General features: G+C 37.0%; 2 protein-coding genes and 2 long non-coding RNA genes across 10 annotated transcripts in view; 2 read left to right on the top strand and 2 right to left on the bottom strand.

Moving 5' to 3' along the window:
* The first annotated feature begins 1,980 nt into the window (after positions 1-1,980).
* LOC113678745 (uncharacterized) lies at positions 1,981-21,474 on the top strand. Of its 7 annotated transcripts, none has more exons than XM_089214039.1 (6): positions 2,166-2,359; positions 3,127-3,158; positions 3,512-3,611; positions 4,662-4,706; positions 18,990-19,067; positions 20,300-21,474. In XM_089214039.1, the coding sequence occupies exons 3-6, from the start codon at positions 3,602-3,604 to the stop codon at positions 20,377-20,379; spliced, it is 213 nt and encodes a 70-aa protein (XP_089070165.1). In that variant the 5' UTR covers positions 2,166-2,359; positions 3,127-3,158; positions 3,512-3,601; the 3' UTR covers positions 20,380-21,474. The 7 variants fall into 7 exon arrangements, with proteins under 7 accessions (XP_089070160.1, XP_089070162.1, XP_089070161.1 ...); XM_089214040.1 differs by having other exon boundaries at positions 2,305-2,359; positions 3,507-3,611; positions 20,300-20,530; XM_089214038.1 differs by lacking the exon at positions 3,512-3,611 and adding an exon at positions 2,904-2,938 and having other exon boundaries at positions 2,306-2,359; positions 3,127-3,154; positions 20,300-20,530.
* Positions 2,535-6,719, bottom strand: LOC113678746 (uncharacterized). Its single transcript, XR_016189002.1, has 3 exons — positions 5,265-6,719; positions 4,620-4,729; positions 2,535-4,155 (listed from the first exon to the last, which is right to left on the bottom strand). It is a non-coding gene; the product is annotated as an uncharacterized LOC113678746 (long non-coding RNA).
* Positions 21,385-22,851, bottom strand: part of LOC113678747 (nephrocystin-4) — a 27,836-nt gene continuing 26,369 nt past the window's right edge. The window contains exons 37-39 of the mRNA XM_089214021.1: positions 22,416-22,511; positions 21,823-21,980; positions 21,385-21,537 (exon numbers count right to left, since the gene is read on the bottom strand). Of these exons, the coding sequence (XP_089070147.1) occupies positions 21,840-21,980; positions 22,416-22,511 (237 nt within the window). The 3' untranslated portion in view covers positions 21,385-21,537; positions 21,823-21,839. The remainder of the gene's footprint in view (positions 21,538-21,822; positions 21,981-22,415; positions 22,512-22,851) is intronic.
* Positions 22,410-22,851, top strand: part of LOC149041437 (uncharacterized) — a 5,387-nt gene continuing 4,945 nt past the window's right edge. Inside the window, exon 1 of the long non-coding RNA XR_016189004.1 lies at positions 22,410-22,545. This is a non-coding gene — a long non-coding RNA (uncharacterized LOC149041437). The remainder of the gene's footprint in view (positions 22,546-22,851) is intronic.

Below are 22,851 nucleotides of genomic sequence, written 5' to 3'. Positions count from 1 at the left end.
CAAAGAACCAGAAAGGAAAAAAACACCCACCCAAGTAAGGATCAGTTTATAGAGGTTCGCTCCAACCTCTTTCGCGAATTCGCCCGTTCCCTCGCCTTACCAGTTCTCCCCCAAATCTTCAAACTCGTTACCTAATCGCGGAACTTAATTCATTTTCTTTCGAAGTCATAATGCATTTTGATCACCATGCAATATCCGGGTAAAGAAGAACTGCACTTTGAACTTTTCCGGAAATCGAAATCAGCCTCAATTTAAAATCAAACATCTTGATGGTTTAGATAAGGCCCTGGGAACAAGTCTTGAACAATAACTGCAACCAACTCAAGGATAATTTACTTATTTAGAAAACCTCAGTGACGTTACCAAAATTTGTTTGTCATTCATCGTTCATGCCATATCGCAGAACTTTATTTGAATATTCCCTTTACAAGAATCAGTAATAAACGTCAAAAAACGATTGAATAAACTAGCTCTAGCTATTCACTTGTGTATCTATGATATCTAGCATCATTAGTTAGGCTCTTACCGATAGTGCTAGCACTCTTTTAGGCATTATTTGGCTTCGCGAGCATTTTTTTTTTTACATTTTATCCCAAAAAACACTGCTAGCATTATTTTGGATTTTCGACTGATTATTTGTATAATTTTGTGTTAAAAAGCACAATCTGCCTTTATTAATGTCGTCCAAAGCCGCATTAGTCAAAGGAGCCGAGGAGGCCTGGGGATAGGTTTGATAGGTCAGCGGTTGCCTTCTGGAAACCCAGTCCATCACACTCGTTCCAAGATGGCGTCATTCACGTTGTCATCGAGGAACAATGGAAGTTAGCCAGCCAAGGCAGAGATAGCTCGAGAACGTGCTCTGCCATCAATCGGTGGAAAAAATAAGACTGTGAGAATATTTTATGTTTAAAAAAAATCGGAAGAAAGTGAGCATTTTTATGTAACCCACGAGTACTTTTAAAAAAAATTAGCATTATTTTAGCACTTTTTTGGCAAAAAACAAGCACTGCTCTAAGCATTTAATGCTTTTTTACGAGCGCTATCGGTAAGAGCCTATCATTAGTCGGTGTGAAATCGACCAAACCCCTATTCATTCCAATACAAATGATGCTACAGAAACTAACTAATGGAGAAAGGGTGGAGTGGGAAATAGAAATTATTCCCTTGAAATGTGCGCACGAACGATTTTTATTTCATGAATAATGAATAATAAATCAAAAGGAGGGTCTTTGTTCTGAAAGAGCAGGGAGGAAGAGGCTCACCAGGAACTTTTAAAAAGTAGAAGTAGGGTGTCAGAGAAGTTAGGGGAGAGGGGGGGTTAGTACTTATCGGATCCTGCAAGTTACCAACTGTCCTCATGGTGTGATACCCACAGGAACCCCGTGCAAATTGGCTGGCATTACAGGCAACGTACACCAGCCACATGAAGTTGCCAAGTAGGCTCCTGGGGAAGGGCAGACAGAAGTGCACAAAATGATAATTATATATTGCGTAGTTTGCAGTTTTGTGTGCGCTCCAGCAATAAGCGGTGAAGTTGCGAAAGGCTTGAGACGGAAAGTAGTTTAAACTTCTCGGGGAAGGCAGTTGCGCGAGTCAGACAAATCACCCAAAGAAAAATGGAGGTTAGAAATTAATAGCGCACCTCGCGGAACTCTGATATTGAGGCGCGAAGAGTCAAGTTCTTCCTCGGCACTCTATTTCGATTGAGGTCTCCGTGCCCTCAAAATTAGGATTTGACGCATAAAATTCTCGCAGTTGTGCGAGGTCAAATTTTTCTGTACTCCCTTTTTCGCTGCCCACTACTAGAGTTACGCGCGGCGCACTTACACTTTTTTTTTCTTAGTTTTTTTCACTCGCGCAACGTACTTAGCTGAAAAAGGAAGTGCGGTTCGCAGTCTAATATAAACTCGGCTTTTACCCTCTCTTAGCGCACACAAAACTGTAGGGCTTGCTGAAAACAACGGGGCTGAGCAGGTTTTTCCCAGTCGCGGTTTCGTTACTCACTTGAAGCACACAAAAACCAAGTAGCACTCACAAAAACACCTGCCATACAGGCTAAAAACAAACAAAGAAAAGAAAAAAGAAATTATATAGAAATAATAATAATGAAAAAATACGAATGAAAGTCCGCATGTACTTCTGGGATTGCGCGGCTGCAGCGCGCCGTTTTAAAATGGCGGTGAACGTGTCTAGTCTTCTATATACCGTGGAGTCTTGTACACTGGTGCAAATCGCGTTTATTCTCTCTTATTGTAGTTTCTTTTCGATCGTGATAGTTCAAGAGTTATTTAAAAAAGGTGAACGTATATTGCTGAATCGCAGTCATGGTCAGGGACAGGCTGAGGGATCCGTAAAACAGGTAAGGCCGACGCACTGAGTAGCAGGATGTCATGTCCCTACAACTTTTTGAAGTTACAGGGACATGTTCCTCGAAAAAAAACCCCACTATTTTCTGTGAGAAGGTCTAAAACTGGGATGGAGATGTGAAACTTGCATCAGATATTATTATTATTAAATGTATAGACATTTCAGAATGCTTCGAAACTATATGTTTAATGCAGAGTTGATGGTTGGTTTGATTGACACCAGACTACTACTACTATTGATTGGCTCGTGGTTACGTTGTATTCTTACACTTTCAACTTAAACCTATTACTTATCATTTCTTTATTTGAACTGATCAGCTCGTAGCTGAAATACAATATAACTACAAGATATGTGGATGGAACACTATACCATCAGACTTGATTTTAAGAGTAAATCAATTGAACTATTTTTCATTTTGTATATTAAGATGCAATCAGAACCGAAACATCTAAACTCCCCCTCAGTTAATTAACTGAATGAGTATTAGTTGCTTATTAAGGTTAAGGGCTAGTGTTAATTATGAATTTTTATTTAAGGGGAGTCTATGATGTGTCCAAGTTCCAAATTTTTGGTATGGAAGAATTCTTATTTAGAGTGTCAATTTCTCCTTAGGAATAAAAAATGATACAAAAGTCAAGTCTGACTGATTTCAAAGGCTCAGATTAAACAAACATACATGTAGTGTTATAGTGCAAACTTAAAAACCCTATGTATACAAGCAGACCGTAACTAACCATTAAAGTTAATTTTTCTCTTCAGAACACTAATCCAATCACATTCAGAAGATGTAGGTAAGAGCATTAAATGAAATACCTCTATAAATTTTTTAGCTATTTTGTCTCAAAATAACTTTTTAAATTTTGAGCTTATTAAGCTATTTAATAAACTCATATCCAAAGCTTTTATTTCTAAAATGGTTGTACTCAAAAAACTATTTTTGAATTAATTAGCTTTGATACTATTATTTCTGAAATGGTCAAACTCAAGTGATTATTCTTGAAATAAATAGCTTTGATGCTTTTATTTCTCAAATGTTCAAACTTAAGTGACTGTTTTCGAAATAAATAGCTTTGATGCACTTATTGATTTCAAATCAACAGTAGCTTTCATAGAAAAGATAATTTTCATTTGATGCCTAGCCTAGAGTCTAAAAAATGTGACAAGGGTAGTGTCCTGGAAATAAGACCAACAGCCAATCTCTGAGTAAAAAAAAAACAAAAAAGCAAAAAAACTGATGACTCCAGGTATGTAGTTTTTATATGAGCCTTACTTGTCATTAAAACATCACAGTAGCTATTATTATGGCTGAATTGCAGTTTCATTGTTTTTCTAGATATGTGTATACATGCTCTTAAATTGCTCTAAAACTAACCTAGTGCACCAAAGCTGGACACGTAAACCCCTAAAAACCCTTGCATGAGGGAAAAATGGGGACCGTGTACCCCCAACCAGTGCTAAGGTGCAACCTTTGGGGTTTTAAGGCATCTTATAAATAGTTAACCTGAAATTAACTAAACAAAGTTCTATCTGCAGTGCAACTTTAAGGAAATGTCAAAACATTTTCTGTAGTAACTGTTGCATATGTACATTCATTTGATGAACAGTAAGCTTTCAGTTATCAGGTACTCTCACAGCTAGGTTTTCGTTTAATCATTTGTTGCCCAAAAAAGGGTCCACAACCCTATGCCATTTTCTATACCTTGAACTTTATAATAACTTGGATCAATTCCATTTCTTTTCTTCAAAAGTTCAACTTCAATCATTAGTAGAGGTCTGCCTAGTACATGCCTAGAACACAAAAGTACACATTTACACACTTGTATATACATTGAAGGGCAAAATTCAAAAGGAAAACTAATGACCAAATCCAAACATGAATTTGCACAAATGCATTTTTTTTTAAACCTACTTAACAATAAAATAATGCCAACAAACTGGAATAATAGAAAAGAGATAGATACTTTTAAAAAGAGAGTTGCACATAAGAGATAACTATGCATCTTTTGCTCTCATTTTTGTAGCTCACAAATTTTGATATGAAAGGCGTATGCTTAGAGAAATAAAATTGTTTTTTACCATCAGGTTGCTAGCTTGATGTCTTACTTGTTTTTAATGAGATGGTCATGCATTCATTGTGGCATACTCACATTCCCTATGCTTAAAACTGAGGGCTTAATTTTATCACTATTGAATTAATAGATTATTCCCCTTTATATTACGTCACCATTAGCAGCCTTAATTATTTTTCCTACCTTTATAAAGTCATAACCAGGAGTGTGTTATTATCCATATAGGTTGGTTTCACCAGTTTGAAGCATTTAGATCACCACACAGTTCAGGTACATAATGAAGCTAGTAAGAACTAAACAAATGAAATGCGTTTATGTACAAATGTAAACACATCTCAGGCACAGATTGGATAATTGAGTCTTCATAAATAGTTTTAACCCTTTAACTCCCATAGGTGATAAAAAGTAACTTCTCCCTATAATAACTAAAAATTATCAAACAAACAGGTCATGAGAATATTCAAACTTATCAGGTCAAAGTTGTGATCTCAATCTGACTCCAAATTCTCTTAACTTATCTACAAGTAGCAGCTAGAGAGGAGAATTAACAATCAGATTTTGGGAGTTAAAGGGTTAACTTATCATCAACTACATTATTGTGTTGACCCCCCGCCCCCCCCCCCCCCCAAAAAAAATAGTTACAGTGAACTGTTTTAAACTTTTTTCTTTGTTGATTGTACTTTACTATGTGAAAGTGTTTTTATGTACTGATAAAAGTAGTTTATTTACCTTAAAATCTTATTTTCATCCGTTGAATTTTTAACTGGGGCAGTTATGGTGTTATGGTATAGTGCTCTTCAAAAGTTGTTGTTTTTGAGTATTACCAACCTTTAGCTTGCTTGTCCAGGGTGTACATGTAGGCTGTAGACTTGTTCTTCTTTTATGGCCCAGCCAGCAACACAAATTTGATGTAAACCGATGACTTATCCAGGAAATTCTGATTGACCGTCCTGCAAACACCATAACCTCTATAAAAGAACTTAAAAGCACAATGGGTCATTGTACAAAATGCCTTGTTGCAATTCTTGCTTAACTGCTGTACTTCTAGTCTTTAAAATGCCAATTTGATGGGTTTCAATGCTTTTGGCATACACTATAGAGATTTTTTTCCATTTAAGTGCTTTCACTCTCTGTTACCCTGTGCAAGACAGTGTTTCATGGGTTTGAATCCCATTAAGAGTTGGACACTTTGCAGAAGCAAGATCCTTTTCTACTTTAAAAAGAACTGTCACTCTCTGTTGCTCAGTGCAAGACAGTGTTTCATGGGTTTGAATCCCATTAAGAGTTAGATAATTTTGCTTAAGCAAGTTTTTTCTGATGATCAAAGAACTTTAATGGTGTGTTGCTCAGTGCAATACAATGTTTCATGGGTTTGAATCCCATTAAGATTTAGGCACTTTTGCTAAAGCAAGTTCCTTTCCTACTGACCAAAAAAACTTTTAGTATCTGTTGCTCAGTGCAAGACAGTGTTGCATGGGTTTGAATCCCATTTAAGAGTTAGATACTTCTGCTAAAGTGAATTCATTTTTTGTTACTGATGAAAGAACTTTCTGTGAGTGGTGTTCATTGCAAGGCAGTGTTCCATGGGTTTGAATCCCATAAAGATTTAGACACTTTTGCTAAAGTTAGCTCCTTTTCTTCTTTAGAAAAATCATCACTGTTTGTTGCTCAGTGTAAGACAGTGTTTCATGAGTTTGTATCCCATTATGATTAGTTACTTTTGCTGAAGTGAGTTCCTATACTACTAATCAAAGAACTCTTAATGCCTGCTGCTCTGTGCAAGACAGTGTTCCATGAGTTTGAATCCCATTAAGATTTAATTACCTTTGCTAATTAAAGCACTGTGTGCTGCTCAGTGCAAGACAGTATTTTATGGGTTTGAACCCCATTAAGAGTTAGATACTTCTGATCAAGTAATTTCCTTTTCTACTGAAAATATCTATCACAGTCTGTTGCTACATAATTTTGCTTAAAAGGGTTCTTTTTTCTAATGATCCAAGAACTTTCATAGGGTGTTGCTCAATGCAATAAAATGCTTCATGGGTTTGAATCCAATTAGGATTTAGGCACTTTTGCTAAAGCAAGTTCCTTTCCTACTGATCAAAGAAACTTTTACTGTTAATCAGTGCAAGACAGACTGTTGCATGGGTTTGAATCCCATTAAGAGTTAGATACTTCTGACTAAGTGAGCTTTTTTTCTAATGATAACATAAGTTAAGCTGTCTGTTGGTAAGTGCAAGACAGTGTTGCATGGGTTTGAATCCCATTAAGAATTAGATACTTCTGCCTAGACGAGTTCCTTTTCTACTAAGAAGAGAACTAAAGCTGTCTGTTGCTAAGTGCAAGATAGTGTTGCATGGGTTTGAATCCCATTAAGAATTAGATACTTCTGCCTAGACGAGTTCCTTTTCTACTAAGAAGAGAACTAAAGCTGTCTGTTGCTAAGTGCAAGACAGTGTTGCATGGGTTTGAATCCCATTAAGAGTTAGATACTTAATTCTGCTCAGACGGGTACTTTTTCTACTAATCAAAGAACATAAGCTGTCTGTTTTCCAGTGCTAGACAGTGTTGTATGGGTTTGAATCCCATTAGGAATTAGGTACTTCTGACTAAGTGAGCCTTGTTTTTTACTAATAAAAGAACTTAGGCTGTCTGCTGCTAGGTGCAAGACAGTATTGCATGGGTTTGAATCCCATAAAGAGTTAAATACTTAATTCTGCCTAGACAAGTACTTTTTCTACTAATCAAAGAACATAAGCTGTCTGTTTTCCAGTGCTAGACAGTGTTGTATGGGTTTGAATCCCATTAAGAGTTAGATACTTCTGACTAAGTGAGCTTTTTTTCTAATGATAACATAAGTTAAGCTGTCTGTTGGTAAGTGCAAGACAGGGTTGCATGGGTTTGAATCCCATTAAGAATTAGATACTTCTGCCTAGACGAGTTCCTTTTCTACTAAGAAGAGAACTAAAGCTGTCTGTTGCTAAGTGCAAGACGGTGTTGCATGGGTTTGAATACCATTAAGAATTAGATACTTCTGCCTAGACGAGTTCCTTTTCTACTAAGAAGAGAACTAAAGCTGTCTGTTGCTAAGTGCAAGACAGTGTTGCATGGGTTTGAATCCCATTAAGAGTTAGATACTTAATTCTGCTTAGACGAGTACTTTTTCTACTAATCAAAGAACATAAGCTGTCTGTTTTCCAGTGCTAGACAGTGTTGTATGGGTTTGAATCCCATTAAGAGTTAGATACTTCTGACTAAGTGAGCTTTTTTCTACTAATTAAAGAACTTAGGCTGTCTGTTGCTAAGTGCAAGACAGTGTTGCATGGGTTTGAATCCCATTAAGAGTTAGATACTTAATTCTGCTTAGACGAGTACCTTTTCTACTGATCAAGGAACATAAGCTGTCTCTTTTCCAGTGCAAGACAGTGTTGTATGGGTTTGAATCCCATTAGGAATTAGGTACTTCTGACTAAGTGAGCCTTGTTTTTTACTAATAAAAGAACTTAGGCTGTCTGCTGCTAGGTGCAAGACAGTATTGCATGGGTTTGAATCCCATAAAGAGTTAAATACTTAATTCTACCTAGACAAGTACTTTTTCTACTAATCAAAGAACATAAGCTGTCTGTTTTCCAGTGCTAGACATTGTATGGGTTTGAATCCCATTAAGAGTTAGATACTTCTGACTAAGTGAGCTTTTTTTCTACTAATAAAAGAACTTAGGCTGTCTGTTGCTAAGTGCAAGACAGTATTGCATGGGTTTGAATCCCATTAAGAGTAAGATACTTAATTCTGCTTAGACGAGTACCTTTTCTACTGATCAAGGAACATAAGCTGTCTGTTTTCGAGTGCAAGACAGTGTTGTATGGGTTTGAATCCCATTAGGAATTAGGTACTTCTGACTAAGTGAGCCTTGTTTTTTACTAATAAAAGAACTTAGGCTGTCTGCTGCTAGGTGCAAGACAGTATTGCATGGGTTTGAATCCCACAAAGAGTTAAATACTTAATTCTGCCTAGACAAGTACTTTTTCTACTAATCAAAGAACATAAGCTGTCTGTTTTCCAGTGCTAGACAGTGTTGTATGGGTTTGAATCCCATTAAGAGTTAGATACTTCTGACTAAGTGAGCTTTTTTCTACTAATAAAAGAACTTAGGCTGTCTGTTGCTAAGTGTAAGACAGTGTTGCATGGGTTTGAATCCCATTAAGAGTAAGATACTTAATTCTGCTTAGACGAGTACCTTTTCTACTGATCAAGGAACATAAGCTGTCAGTTTTCCAGTGCAAGACAGTGTTGTATGGGTTTGATTGATGATCAAGATATTTCTGACCCAATGGAGATTGCTAATCGATTTTGTCATTACTTCAGCAATATTGGACCAAACCTCGCTAAACGAATTCAATCTACGACCTCGTATAAGAATTTTCTTCCTGGTCATTTCCCTCAGTCAATGTTCCTAAATTTAGCAACTCAGGAGGAGATTATAGATATAGCATCTACGTTTCCGGCGGGAAAATCGGCTGGGTATGACAATATCCCTATGTCTATCATAAAGCGATCTATATGCAGCGTTTCCTCTCCATTAACACACATTGTAAATCTCTCCATTACTCATGGTATCGTTCCGGATGATTTGAAAATTGCTCGTGTCATACCTATTTTTAAATCAGGTGACAAAGCTCTCTTCAGCAACTACAGACCTATTTCTGTTCTACCGTGCTTTTCAAAGTTTTTGGAATGAATAATTTACAACCGTATTATGAATTATCTCAATGACTCCGATGTCTTATGTGATAATCAATATGGCTTTAGAAAAAATCGCTCTCCTAGCCTTGCGCTTATCGATTTGTGTGACAAAATTTCTTCTGCATTTGATAGAAAAGAACATGCCATTGGAGTATTCCTAGATCTTTCGAAAGCATTCGATACGGTAAATCACGACATTCTTTTTGAAAAACTCAATCATTATGGGATCTGTGGTCTGGCACTAGAATGGGTCAAAAGTTATCTTTCTGAGAGGACACAATTTGTCGAATTTAATAACGTTAGATCTGCCCCACAGGGATTCCCTGTGGGGTGCCTCAAGGTTCTATTCTTGGTCCCTTATTTTTTATCCTGTATGTTAATGATTTGAACAATGCTTCCCTGCTTGATGCAATCTTGTTTGCTGATGATACAAACTTATTTATCTCCCATAATGACCCTGTTTACCTAATTAACACATTAAATAGAGAATTAAACAAATTGTCAACCTGGTTCGCAGCAAACCGGCTCTCCTTGAATTTAGCCAAGACTAATTTTATGGTATTCAAGCCTTGGCAAAAGAAGCAATCCTTTGAATTTCAAGTTTTCATAAATGAGCAGCCTATTCTTCGTGTTTCTGAGACCATGTTTTTGGGTGTTTTATTAGATGACAATTTGACCTGGAAATCGCATATATCCTTAACAGCAAATAAATTATCCAAATCTATAGGTATTATTCATAAATCTAGGTTTTTTCTCTCTACTCACTCCCTTCGTACTTTATACAATTCTATGATCCTTCCATATTTGTATTATTGCAATTTAGCTTGGGCTGGTACCTATAAGTCAAACCTTCAAAGAATTGTAACCTTACAGAAACGTGCGTTAAGAATAGTAGCAATTCTACATACATTGCCCATACTGGCCCTATTTTAAAGGAACTTAAACTCTTAAAATTTCATGATATCCATTCGTTTCAATTAGGTACTTTTATGTTTTCATTCGAGAACTCTACACTCGCTTCCAAATTCAATAACTTTTTTTTACTGAATAGTCAAATCCACAATTTTAATACTAGGAATGCTCAGTCCTTCCGTTTGCCACTGTGCAGAACGAACACCAGGAAGTTTTCAATTTACTTTCAAGGTCCAAACTTTTATAATTCGTTAAATTCTGACATAACTAGTTCTCCCTCCTCCGCTTCTTTTAAAAGAAAGCTTAAGGAATTTCTTCTCTCTAAGTATTAGCTTCTGTAAGGCAGTAATTCTTAACTAACTTACTTAATATGTGTGTGTGTGTGTGTGTGTGTACGTGTGCGCGGTCAAAGTTAATTACCATAAGTCCATATTGTAATTCTAATATAAGATTAGTTATTTTAAGGGCGAAAGCCTGACTTGTTATAAGCCTCGTGGTTTCTTTCAGGTTTTCTCGCCATTTATTTTCTGTCATCAATTTCCTTCATTTTTTTTTTCCATGTGTAAATGTCGTATATGGCAAATAAATATTGTATATTGTATAATCCCATTAGGAATTAGGTACTTCTGACTAAGTGAGCCTTGTTTTTTACTAATAAAAGAACTTAGGCTGTCTGCTGCTAGGTGCAAGACAGTATTGCATGGGTTTGAATCCCATAAAGAGTTAAATACTTAATTCTGCCTAGACAAGTACTTTTTCTACTAATCAAAGAACATAAGCTGTCTGTTTTCCAGTGCTAGACAGTGTTGTATGGGTTTGAATCCCATTAAGAGTTAGATACTTCTGACTAAGTGAGCTTTTTTCTACTAATAAAAGAACTTAGGCTGTCTGTTGCTAAGTGCAAGACAGTGTTGCATGGGTTTGAATCCCATTAAGAGTAAGATACTTAATTCTGCTTAGACGAGTACCTTTTCTACTGATCAAGGAACATAAGCTGTCTGTTTTCGAGTGCAAGACAGTGTTGTATGGGTTTGAATCCCATTAAGAGCTAGATACTTATGACTAAGTGAGCTTTTTTTACTAATAAAAGAACTTGGGCTGTCTGTTGCTAGGTGCAAGACAGTATTGCATGGGTTTGAATCCCATTAAGAGTTAGATACTTAATTCTGCCTAGACAAGTACTTTTTCTACTAATCAAAGAACAAGCTGTCTGTTTTCCAGTGCTAGACAGTGTTGTATGGGTTTGAATCCCATTAGGAATTAGGTACTTCTGACTAAGTGAGCCTTGTTTTTTACTAATAAAAGAACTTAGGCTGTCTGTTGCTAGGTGCAAGACAGTATTGCATGGGTTTGAATCCCATAAAGAGTTAAATACTTAATTCTGCCTAGACAAGTACTTTTTCTACTAATCAAAGAACATAAGCTGTCTGTTTTCCAGTGCTAGACAGTGTTGTATGGGTTTGAATCCCATTAAGAGTTAGATACTTCTGACTAAGTGAGCTTTTTTCTACTAATAAAAGAACTTAGGCTGTCTGTTGCTAAGTGCAAGACAGTGTTGCATGGGTTTGAATCCCATTAAGAGTAAGATATTTAATTCTGCTTAGACGAGTACCTTTTCTACTGATCAAGGAACATAAGCTGTCTGTTTTCGAGTGCAAGACAGTGTTGTATGGGTTTGAATCCCATTAAGAGCTAGATACTTATGACTAAGTGAGCTTTTTTTACTAATAAAAGAACTTGGGCTGTCTGTTGCTAGGTGCAAGACAGTATTGCATGGGTTTGAATCCCATTAAGAGTTAGATACTTAATTCTGCCTAGACAAGTACTTTTTCTACTAATCAAAGAACATAAGCTGTCTGTTTTCCAGTGCAAGACAGTGTTGTATGGGTTTGAATCCCATTAAGAGTTAGATATTTCTGACTAGGTGAGTTTTTTTTTTTTACTAATAAAAGAACTTAGGCTGTATGTTGCTAGGTGCAAGACAGTATTGCATGGGTTTGAATCCCATTAAGAGTTAGATACTTAATTCTGCCTAGACAAGTACTTTTTCTACTAATCAAAGAACATAAGCTGTCTGTTTTCCAGTGCTAGACAGTGTTGTATGGGTTTGAATCCCATTAAAAGTTAGATACGTCTGAATAAGTGAGCTTTTTTCTACTAATAAAAGAACTTAGGCTGTCTGTTGCTAAGTGCAAGACAGTGTTGCATGGGTTTGAATCCCACTAAGAGTTAGATAATTAATTCTGCTTAGACGAGTACCTTTTCTACTGATCAAAGAACATAAGCTGTCTGTTTTCCAGTTCATGACAGTGTTGTATGGGTTTGAATTCCATTAAGAGTTAGATACTTCTGATTAAGTGAGCTTTTTTTTTTACTAATAAAAGAACTTGGGCTGTCTGTTGCTAAGTGCAAGACAGTATTGCATGGGTTTGAATCCCATTAAGAGTTAGATACTTAATTCTGCTTAGACGAGTACCTTTTCTACTGGTCAAGGAACATAAGCTGTCTGTTTTCCAGTGCAGGACAGTGTTGTATGGGTTTGAATCCCATTAAGAGTTAGATACTTCTAACTAAGTGAGCTTTTTTCTTTACTAATAAAAGAACTTAGGCTGTCTGTTGCTAAGTGCAAGACAGTGTTGCATGGGTTTGAATCCCATTAAGAGTAAGATACTTAATTCTGCTGAGACGAGTACCTTTTCTACTGATCAAGGAACATAAGCTGTCTGTTTTCCATTGCAAGACAGTGTTGTATGGGTTTGAATCCCATTAAGAGTTAGATACTTCTGACTAAGTGAGCTTTTTTTTTACTAATAAAAGAACTTAGGCTGTCTGCTGCTAGGTGCAAGACAGTATTGTATGGGTTTGAATCCCATTAAGAGTTAGATACTTAATTCTGCCTAGACAAGTACTTTTTCTACTAATTAAAGAACATAAGCTGTCTGTTTTCCAGTGCTAGACAGTGTTGTATGGGTTTGAATCCCATTAAGAGTTAGATACTTCTGAATAAGTGAGCCTTTTTCTACTAATAAAAGAACTTAGGCCGTCTGTTGCTAAGTGCAAGACAGTGTTGCATGGGTTTGAATCCCACTAAGAGTTAGATAATTAATTCTGCTTAGATGAGTACCTTTTCTACTGATCAAAGAACATAGGCTGTCTGTTTTCCAGTTCAAGACAGTGTTGTATGGGTTTGAATCCCATTAAGAGTTAGATACTTCTGATTAAGTGAGCTTTTTTTTTACTAATAAAAGAATTTGGGCTGTCTGTTGCTAAGTGCAGGACAGTGTTGCATGGGTTTGAATCCCGTGAAGAGTTAGATACTTAATTCTGCTTAGACGAGTACCTTTTCTACTGGTCAAGGAACATAAGCTGTCTGTTTTCGAGTGCAAGACAGTGTTGTATGGGTTTGAATCCCATTAAGAGTTAGAGACTTCTAACTAAGTGAGCTTTTTTTTTTTACTAATAAAAGAACTTAGGCTGTCTGTTGCTAAGTGCAAGACAGTGTTGCATGGGTTTGAATCCCATTAAGAGTTAGATACTTAATTCTGCTTAGACGAGTACTTTTTCTACTGGTCAAGGAACATAAGCTGTCTGTTTTCCAGTGCTAGACAGGGTTGTATGGGTTTGAATCCCATTAAGTGTTAGATACTTCTGAATAAATGAGCTTTTTTTTTTTACTAATAAAAGAACTTAGGCTGTCTGTTGCTAAGTGCAAGACAGTGTTACATGGGTTTGAATCCCACTAAGAGTTAGATAATTAATTCTGCTGAGACAAGTACCTTTTCTACTGATCAAGGAACATAAGCTGTCTGTTTTCGAGTGCAAGACAGTGTTGTATGGGTTTGAATCCCATTAAGAGTTAGATACTTCTGATTAAGTGAGCTTTTTTTTTACTAATAAAAGAACTTGGGCTGTCTGTTGCTAGGTGCAAGACAGTATTGCATGGGTTTGAATCCCATCAAGAGTTAGATACTTTATTCTGCCTAGACAAGTACTTTTTCTACTAATTAAAGAACATAAGCTGTCTGTTTTCCAGTGCTAGACAGTGTTGTATGGGTTTGAATCCCATTAAGAGTTAGATACTTCTGACTAAGTGAGCTTTTTTCTACTAATAAAAGAACTTAGGCTGTCTGTTGCTTAGTGCAAGACATTGTTGCATGGGTTTGAATCCCACTAAGAGTTAGATAATTAATTCTGCTTAGACGAGTACCTTTTCTACTGATCAAAGAACATAAGCCTTCCTTTTTTCCAGTGCAAGACAGTGTTGTATGGGTTTGAATCCCATTAAGAGTTAGATACTTCTGACTAAGTGAGCTTTTTTTACTAATAAAAGAGCTTAAGCTGTTTTTGGCCAAGTGCAAGACAGTGTTTTTCATGGGTTTGAATCCCATTAGAGTCAGATACTTCTGACTAAGTGAGCCCCTTTTCTACTGATAAAAGAACACAAGCTGTCTGTTTTCCAGTGCTAGACAGTGTTGTATGGGTTTGAATCCCATTAAGAGTTAGATACTTCTGACTAAGTGAGCTTTTTTTACTAATAAAAGAACTTAAGCTGTCTGTTGCCAAGTGCAAGACAGTGTTTTTCATGGGTTTGAATCCCATTAGAGTCAGATACTTCTGACTAAGTGAGCTTCTTTTCTACTGATAAAAGAACACAAGCTGTCTGTTTTCCAGTGCTAGACAGTGTTGTATGGGTTTGAATCCCATTAAGAGTTAGATACTTCTGACTCAGTGAGCTTTTGTCTGATGATGAAAGAACTTAAACTGTGTGTTGTCAAGTGTAAGACAGTGTTGTATGGGTTTGAATCCCATTAAGAGTCAGATACTTGTGACTAAGTGAGCTCTTTTTCTACTGATAAAAGAACACAAGCTGTCTGTTTTCCAGTGCTAGACAGTGTTGTATGGGTTTGAATCCCATTAAGAGTTAGATACTTCTGACTCAGTGAGCTTCTTTTCTACTGATAAAAGAACACAAGCTGTCTGTTTTCCAGTGCAAGACAGTGTTGTATGGGTTTGAATCCCATTTAAGAGTTAGATAATTCTGCCTAAGAGAGTTCCTTTTCCACTGATCAAAGAACTTTCACTGTGTGCTGTTCAGTGCAAGACAGTGTTTTATGGGTTTGAATCCCATTAAGAGTTAGATACCTCTGACTAAGGAAGTCCTTTTTCTACTGATAAAAGAACTCTCACTGTCTGTTTTCCACTGCAAGACAGTTTTTTGATGGATGTGAATTCCATCGAGATTTAAAAACAAGCCTTTAACCTTCCCAGTAGCTGCAGGAATGCCACAAAAGTGGCATAATTTGTGGATAAGTATGCTCCTGAAAAATGTTTCCGTTAGATTTGAGTAACTTAAAAATAACAACTGAAAAGTAAACTGTATTAGTATGTTTATGTCCTGAAAAATAAACCAATTGTTAGTAATATTTTTTGCTATGGGAAAATGACTCACACGCAGGGTTTTTTTGTTTTATTGTTTTCAGACAACTTTTACATGATGAACCTATGTCTAGATCTCCTGAAATTAAAATGTTGGTTGATTTGCAAATGTTTAGTGCAGGATGCAGAATATCAGCTAAAAGAATAAAAAGTCCTGAAAAAGAAAGCTGTTAGTAGTTTAGTTTTAAAAATTGCTCAGACACCGCTGTTTACAGTTTTTATTGTTTCCAAATTCTTTTACATTGTAGGACCTATGTTTATCTTATCCTGAAAAAAATAGATTGTTAGTAGATTTGTTTTGCATGGTTTGCATAATTAGCTGAAAGGTAAAATTTGTGCTGAAAATAGAATGGTGTTAGTAGTTTTTAGTGTATCTGTACAAAAATGGACACAGACACAGGCTTTTGTTTCTTTTATTATTTTAATAATGTTACATCATTTCTATATTAAGTTAGTGTCTGGTTGGGATGCGCATTCCTAAGCGAAAAAATTTTCACCTGAAGAAACCTCAAGTGTTCTTGTGTCAGTAAATGTCGACACCCCGAAGGAACACTCAGGGTGTCCCAGAGTGGATCACGAGCAGCCTGCTAACAATAATTACTGTCGCTACCAGGCTTCTGTCATGCAATTATAACTGAAATTGGATGCCAATCATATTTAATACCGAAAGCCGAAATGATGATGGCAGCGAGTTTCGAAAGTGTTGAAAAGCCGGAGGAATATAATTAAAGTGTCTACGTACCTGCTGACCTTACCTTCTCCGTGATAGCTGCCTTAGTGATCTTTGTGTTCAGTGGAGACTGAATATTATTTACAATAATTTGGTTGACAGCAAGTTTGCTGTTATGTCAAGAAAATTGGCCTAAAGTATGTGTTAAAAGCTGAAAGTTCAATATTTTTTTAACTTCAAAGCTATGTCCTCTCCACTGATCCATCCTCATGATTGATTTGTGATGCTTGGTGATGAGTTGATTTCTCTACAAATTTTGGCTGACATGATAATTGTTTTGTGTTGTAAACTTGAAGCAAAACAATAGCCTAAAAATTTGTCAGACAGCTTTCAAGCTATCACAATGTTCTTTACAATTGGCTTAATTTTTTTGTGACCTAAACTGTGGTGTGTGTATCCCCTATATCCCACTAAATGAAGCCTCGACTGGCGGCCTCAACTGGAGCTAAACCATTAAACAGGATAGAAGTAGCAAATGGGCATACTTCCCCTACCGATTGGCTTAAAATCTCCAGTTACTTACAGCAAGTAAATGTCTGGTTGAACCTTTAGGCCAAAATGGTTTTGCCGTAATAAATTTTATGGCATAATTTGGACGAAAGAGTCTCACTGGATGCCAGTCGTTTGTATGACTGTTATCCAGTGAAACTTTACATGAAAAATAGGTTTTTTAGAGCGCAACTACGCAGGAGATTTTGCACTGAAGAAGCTTGTGCTGTCCACAGCAGAGCCATTGTAGTTCCATGTTCGAGGTAAATGAAGATCTTTAGTCTCGAAATTGATGCGGATCTGAGGGCCGAAAACCTAAGCCGAAACCTATCCGAACCTAAACCGAGAATCTATGCCGAACTTAAGCCGAAAATACCTGAAAAGGAACCCAAAGGAGAAACCTAAAGGGAGGACCCATTCAACCCAAGGGGACCCAACTAACTAACCTAACTACATTAGATTAAGCCGAACGCGAAGTCCATGGACTTCAGGCCGAAATTTGATATAAGGTTCATCCAGAGCTTTAACTAATAAACTCTCCATTCCAAACCAAAATGAATGAGCTAACCAGTTTGTGTTTGTCTTCCATCAGTATCTTCTTTCCCAGTTGAACATCTGTGAGTAAATCCTAAGATGTGACGTAAATTGAAGAGAAGTGAAGAGAAACCTTAGGTCTCATCTTCCAACAATCCAATTTTTTAACATCTTAAAATGTCCCCATCAGAGTCAAACTGGTACACTTTTGCTTGAGTGGTGGGGTGGCTGGATCAGGTAGCATTCCACAGGGAGAGGGTAACACTGAAACGAAAACAAAACTGAATGAATGATTTATTGATTTTTGCTAGAGTTAATGTGTAGGTATTACATGAATTAATTCAAGCATGAATGAAAGATGGCGGGAAGGAAGGAGAAATAAAGGAATTGATGAATGAATGAATTTTATTTGGTCTGAATGGATGGAAATATCAGTTAATGGATAATAAATGAAAAAAAAATTTGTGAAAAAGCATCTTTGTTACAAAATTCCGTTCCTAAGCAAGTACCATCTGTTGAAAATAGTAAAAAGTAAAATTACAGCTATACATAGAGTACACACGAGACCAGAGCACAACCGGCTAAACCTCAGAATACCCCGCAACTTTGGTCCGCCTCACTTACATGTGTCGGGAGGCTTTGAAGATCGAGGCATAACACAATAGACGCTATTCTTATTCAATGACATGTAAATAAGTTGCGGGGTATTCTGAAGTTGCTCCGCACAACCTCAGCTAGAACAATAGATATCTTAACTGTGTAACGCAGGTCTTTTAGTATGTTTTTGATGGTAATTTTAACCTGCGCAAGTTGATTAACGAGGAATTGATTCACCGTGAATGCTTTCATCTCCCAAATATGTAAACCAAAAGAATGGAGAAAACCGGGTAAAGTTTCAGCACAGCCCCATACTATTGTGAAACAAATCTGTTTTCCCAATGGCAATGTATTGTTTTTGTCACTGTTTTCTCTATTCAATAACTGAATGCACAATATAGGATAAGGCTGTGCGGAAATTTTATCGTAAACCGGTAGTCGAAAGGAACGACAGGAATGAATATTCTGAGTGAGCGGTCCGCCGATTTGTACGCCTTTATAGTTTGATGGTTAATTTCAAAAAAGATTATTTTCATTCTTTTCAATGAATTTTTTGTAGTTAAACTGTAGGAGTACTTTCAAACAGTTGTGATTTAATTTAGAGGCAACAAAAATCGACCGAATTATCAGTTTTTAGTGACAACGAGACACTCAAAAAAAATTAAGAAGCAATAGCATGAAAAACAAACTTATAAGTGGCCAGTGCACGTTTCAAATTGTTGCCCACTAAGTGTGCTTTGTTGCTTAAAAACCTGAAGTTGAAGCCGAATACATAACTTTCACTTTAGCATGAACGGAAAAAGAACGCAAAAACGACTATTTTGTTGTTAATTTACCTAGTTTGACACAACGAATTTTTTTTACAATGAAATAATTCAATTTACCAAGTGAAATAAAACAGAAGACACATCGCAAACCTAGAGCTCGTGTTTTTCGCGCCTATCGCCTTTCACGACTGGAGGTGTTCTGGAGAAGCTTTCCCTTTTGAGTGAATTATTTTGTAAATTATTCTCAAGTCTGAAGCATTCACCTTACATAGCTGACAATTCCACTGTGATGTGTGAAACGTGTAACAAAGGATAATTATTTACCTCTTTCTATTTCCATTGCAGCGTGTTTGTCATCTTCCGCGGCTGCAACATTCACATTTGACGAGTGCAAGGAAGCCAAGAAGTTAGGAATTCTTTTGGGTAAGTTCTGTAACGAAAAACGAAATTATAATCAGTCGTCACTAAATATGAGCTTACTTTTGTTTCACAGAATGTCTTAACCAAACTTTAACTAGCGAAAAACGTGGATTTTTTTTAGAGCGAACAGAGCTACGATTTTCTCCGTGGAACACGTGCATGTTTGAAATTAGAAATAAAACCGTATTTAAAAATATTAACTCACCAGTTTTCCTAATCCTTTTTTCCAGTTCGTAATTTTTTGTGGGGTTTTACCACCGTATTAGCCTTAAAGAATACTATATAGCTTCTTCTTTCGGAAGATTAAACCAGTCTTCCGTCTTCCACGTGTTGTTGTCGGAATGGAAAAGTTTGAAAAGCGCGCCTTGTCTTGTTTCAAGCCCACGTGTTCTAACACTCGTCGCTGATTGGCTTATTTTGTGTCAGCCATCTAACATCATAGGTTGTCACTTTGGTAAAAAATTCTTTCAAATATTATTTATGTGGCAGCCCTTTTCAGACCCCTTTAACTTCCGGCCAAGGAAACAAGGAGCTCTTTTTTTCAAAAACCGAGATCAATTGTTGGGTAAAGTTACCATTAATCTGCAACTCCCTTGGATTTTCATGTTTCCACAAGGACTAATGAAACCTGCGTTAAGATCCCACTACGTTCCTTTGTACAGTATTATATTTATCGAGTGATAGTGCTTCGCATCGCCTTGCATTACGCTACATTGAGTTGTATCAAATTGTCCTTTTTTGCGTTTTTTCATCTTTTCATTAAGTATATGCTGATGTAATTTACCTATGGTATTGAGCATCAAAAGAAACAAAAATTTACTACATTTTAAGAAACCTGCAAAACATTTAGTCAGAACGCTATCCGCTTTTACCACCAGTAACCTGATAGGAAATTCTACTCTTGTTGAGCTCAAGGGCACATAACATCGAAAAAGAAGACGACTAATTAAAGTGTCTCCCAAACCCCTTAGCAACGCCCATTTAGATGTCATGTCATGCCTGAGGCCGCGATTTAAGTTCCAAAAAAATGGGAGAAACTGTTTTGCCCTCGCTGAGATTAATATGCGTGCTTTTTTGTCGACCCGTAGCACACCCAGAACACACCGGAACCTCTGTCAGTTGGGTCCTTTTGAGTCCCTAATCTTTCAACGTAGATGGGTCGGGATATCTTTATGATAGCATATCGGACAATTTCAGCCTTCAGTATATCCAGACTAACAACTTTTCATATTCAGACCATAAGGATGTTCAAAATAATGGTGACGTCACTGTCACTCAGCAGGGAACGAAGAAACTGGATAGGGCACGAGGTTGACCACTACTACTGCTGCTGCAACTACAACACGAGTCTTCAGGACTGAGTTTACCAACGATCGAGAAATGGAAATTTCTCTGATATCGCAAATCTGTAGATTTTCATGACATTTGCTCTGACTAATTTCTTGAGGCCCCGCCCAGTTTACCTTATTTTAACTTCTAAAGTTCCTGAGGAACCTTTCAACGCGTACATCGAGGTATCCCCTTGTTCTCCTTGTCAGCAGCATAGGAAACATGTAGAGAACAGTATGGAGAATATGCATACTGATGTTAGGGTGTAAAGGGTTTAACTCTTAGTATTTGACTTCAACTCTCCCTTCCACCGTCCACACATTTCAAGATATTTTTTGCTATGTCTTCTCGTTAGCCCTTCGTCAGAATATCGCTCTGACGAAGGGCTTACGCTCGAACGTCAGCTTTTTACTCTTTGCGGTAGCCAATTTACGTGTTCAACTCAGTTGTTAACACTAAATTACCTGCTATACTCTCCCACCGACGCAGCACCACAGTTTCTCTAGAAACTTACTCCCTTTATTCATTTGTCGTTTAATAAAAGTAGTCGAGTTTGTGGGATTATAGTGTTTTTGTCGGTTAGATTATAGCGTAACAACTGCACTATCTAGCGGATAGCATTATCCATCCTTAAACAACCGGGATCAGTAAGATTGAAGGAAGCACACGAACAGAGGAGCTTTAGGCCCCCTTTTTCAACCAGCATATATTGAATTGAAGCCCAACATTTTTTTCTTTTTGTTAATTTTGAACATAACTTCCATTGAGCATAATTTGGTGCGTCTGAAAAGCGGAAAAGTGACACCTGACAAGCTTATGACATATTTCCTTAACGAAGGGCGCACAGTCAATTGTTATTGTTCTACTATGTAATAATTGTTATACATGTTACTCAACAGGTGCAACTTTGTTTATAAGTATTTTCAGGCCGATCGTTTGAGTATTGTAACCTTTCCGAGTTTCAGTTTAACAGAAAGAATAAGAGGCTTCTGCAATTAAGTAAACTTTATTAAATTAATATTTTCGCACTCTAAGAGATCATAAAATTCAAAGTTAAATACACATCTTATGACTTCTAAAATTTACGCGTCTTCTATCTTCATCTGGGAGGATTTCATAACCAAATAGACGTTTCTTGGGGGGCCTGCAAGAAACCAGTTGATAAAGTAAGGAGAACAGGCAGTGTTCTCAAAAACTTTCCTACTAGCCAGCCAAGAAAAAAAAAGCATGCTTCGTCTACGGAAATTAGCCGGCGAGAACACCATCCGCTGGTATTTCTGGAGAACACTGAACAAATGGACGATATCGTAATGAATCAAAAACCGGAAACTGAAGAATTATGCCAGTCTCAAGTCTTCCTTTTTCATTGCAAAAAAAACCCAGGAAAAGAAACTGGTTTAAAAACAGAGTGAAATGAAGCAAACCATACCTCGAACATGAGAAGTGTTACGTATAGACGGCATTGATGCTAAAAGTTTCTTCATTTTTGTCTTCTGAGTCGTTAATGAAGATGAGAATTTCAGATTTTCCTGGGAACTGTTGTGGTGTGAAGCGAAGACCGATACTGTGCGATTCTCCGGTACCAATCTGGCAGATTCAAACACACAACGTAGGGCGAAATTGGTTACACGAAACAAAATTATTCAGCAAGAAAATTATAAAATAATCAGACGATAGCCCCCCCCCCTCCCACAAAGAAAAAAAGAAAAAAAAAATGAAATGTCTTATCACAATTGACAAAAATATAAATGACAAAATAAGTTATGCGAATTTGAAAACACGACAAACATATTTTTATTACTTTTTTAGCCCCACCCCTTTCTTGAAAGTTCCTGGGCTAAAACCCGTAGTGCCTGCTCGCTTTTTCGTTTTTTTTCCCTAGCTTCTTGTCAATTTTGTGAGACAAATTGCTTTTAATACCCAGGCAAATAGCAAAATAGCATTTGACAGAAGGTAAACAGTGATTTTCCTTACTTCAGGTTAGTTAGGAACCCTGTGCACCTGCACTCGTTGTAATTTTACCTGAATGATGCTCTCCTTAAACTGTAGTATGTCAGGCCTGTTAGTCTTCAGATGGAACGTCTTCTTGGTAGGATAAGGATTGGTGAATGATACGCGCTGATAGGAAAAAAACAAAACATCATTCAGTCAAGTACCTGGTTATGCTGTTCCCGCGTGCCAGCCCTCTCATCCCCCGGCTAAAATCCAGTTATACCCCCCCCCCCTAAAAAACAGAGACACTTTTGTGTACGTATATCCGTTCTTCACAAAATAGTCGGAACGCGAAACTTTCTTAGCCCTTCCTGTAACAAGCCTATTGAAGACTCTTTAGCCTCTTAATGACTGTGATTGGTTTTCAGTGTTGTGTAACAGCACCTTTCCACGTTTTTATTTCAGCTTAGCTGTGTGAATAATCAGTGGTAAAACTTTAGAAAAACAAACGAATCATTTTTTTAAA

Source organism: Pocillopora damicornis, chromosome 8 (genome assembly GCF_964200805.1).
Source record: "Pocillopora damicornis chromosome 8, jaPocDami1.2, whole genome shotgun sequence".
Taxonomy (NCBI): Eukaryota; Metazoa; Cnidaria; class Anthozoa; order Scleractinia; family Pocilloporidae; genus Pocillopora; species Pocillopora damicornis.
This window is presented reverse-complemented; position numbering and strand designations above follow the sequence as displayed.

Coding starts and splice junctions, on each gene's coding strand:
- LOC113678745 (XM_089214034.1), top strand. CDS start 2,120: ATGAAAGTCCGCATGTACTTCTGGGATTGCGCGGCTGCAGCGCGCCGT. Junction 3,155..4,661: donor TCCAATCACATTCAGAAGAT/GTAGGTAAGAGC, acceptor TTATCCATATAG/GTTGGTTTCACCAGTTTGAA. Junction 4,707..18,989: donor TAGATCACCACACAGTTCAG/GTACATAATGAA, acceptor TTTCCATTGCAG/CGTGTTTGTCATCTTCCGCG.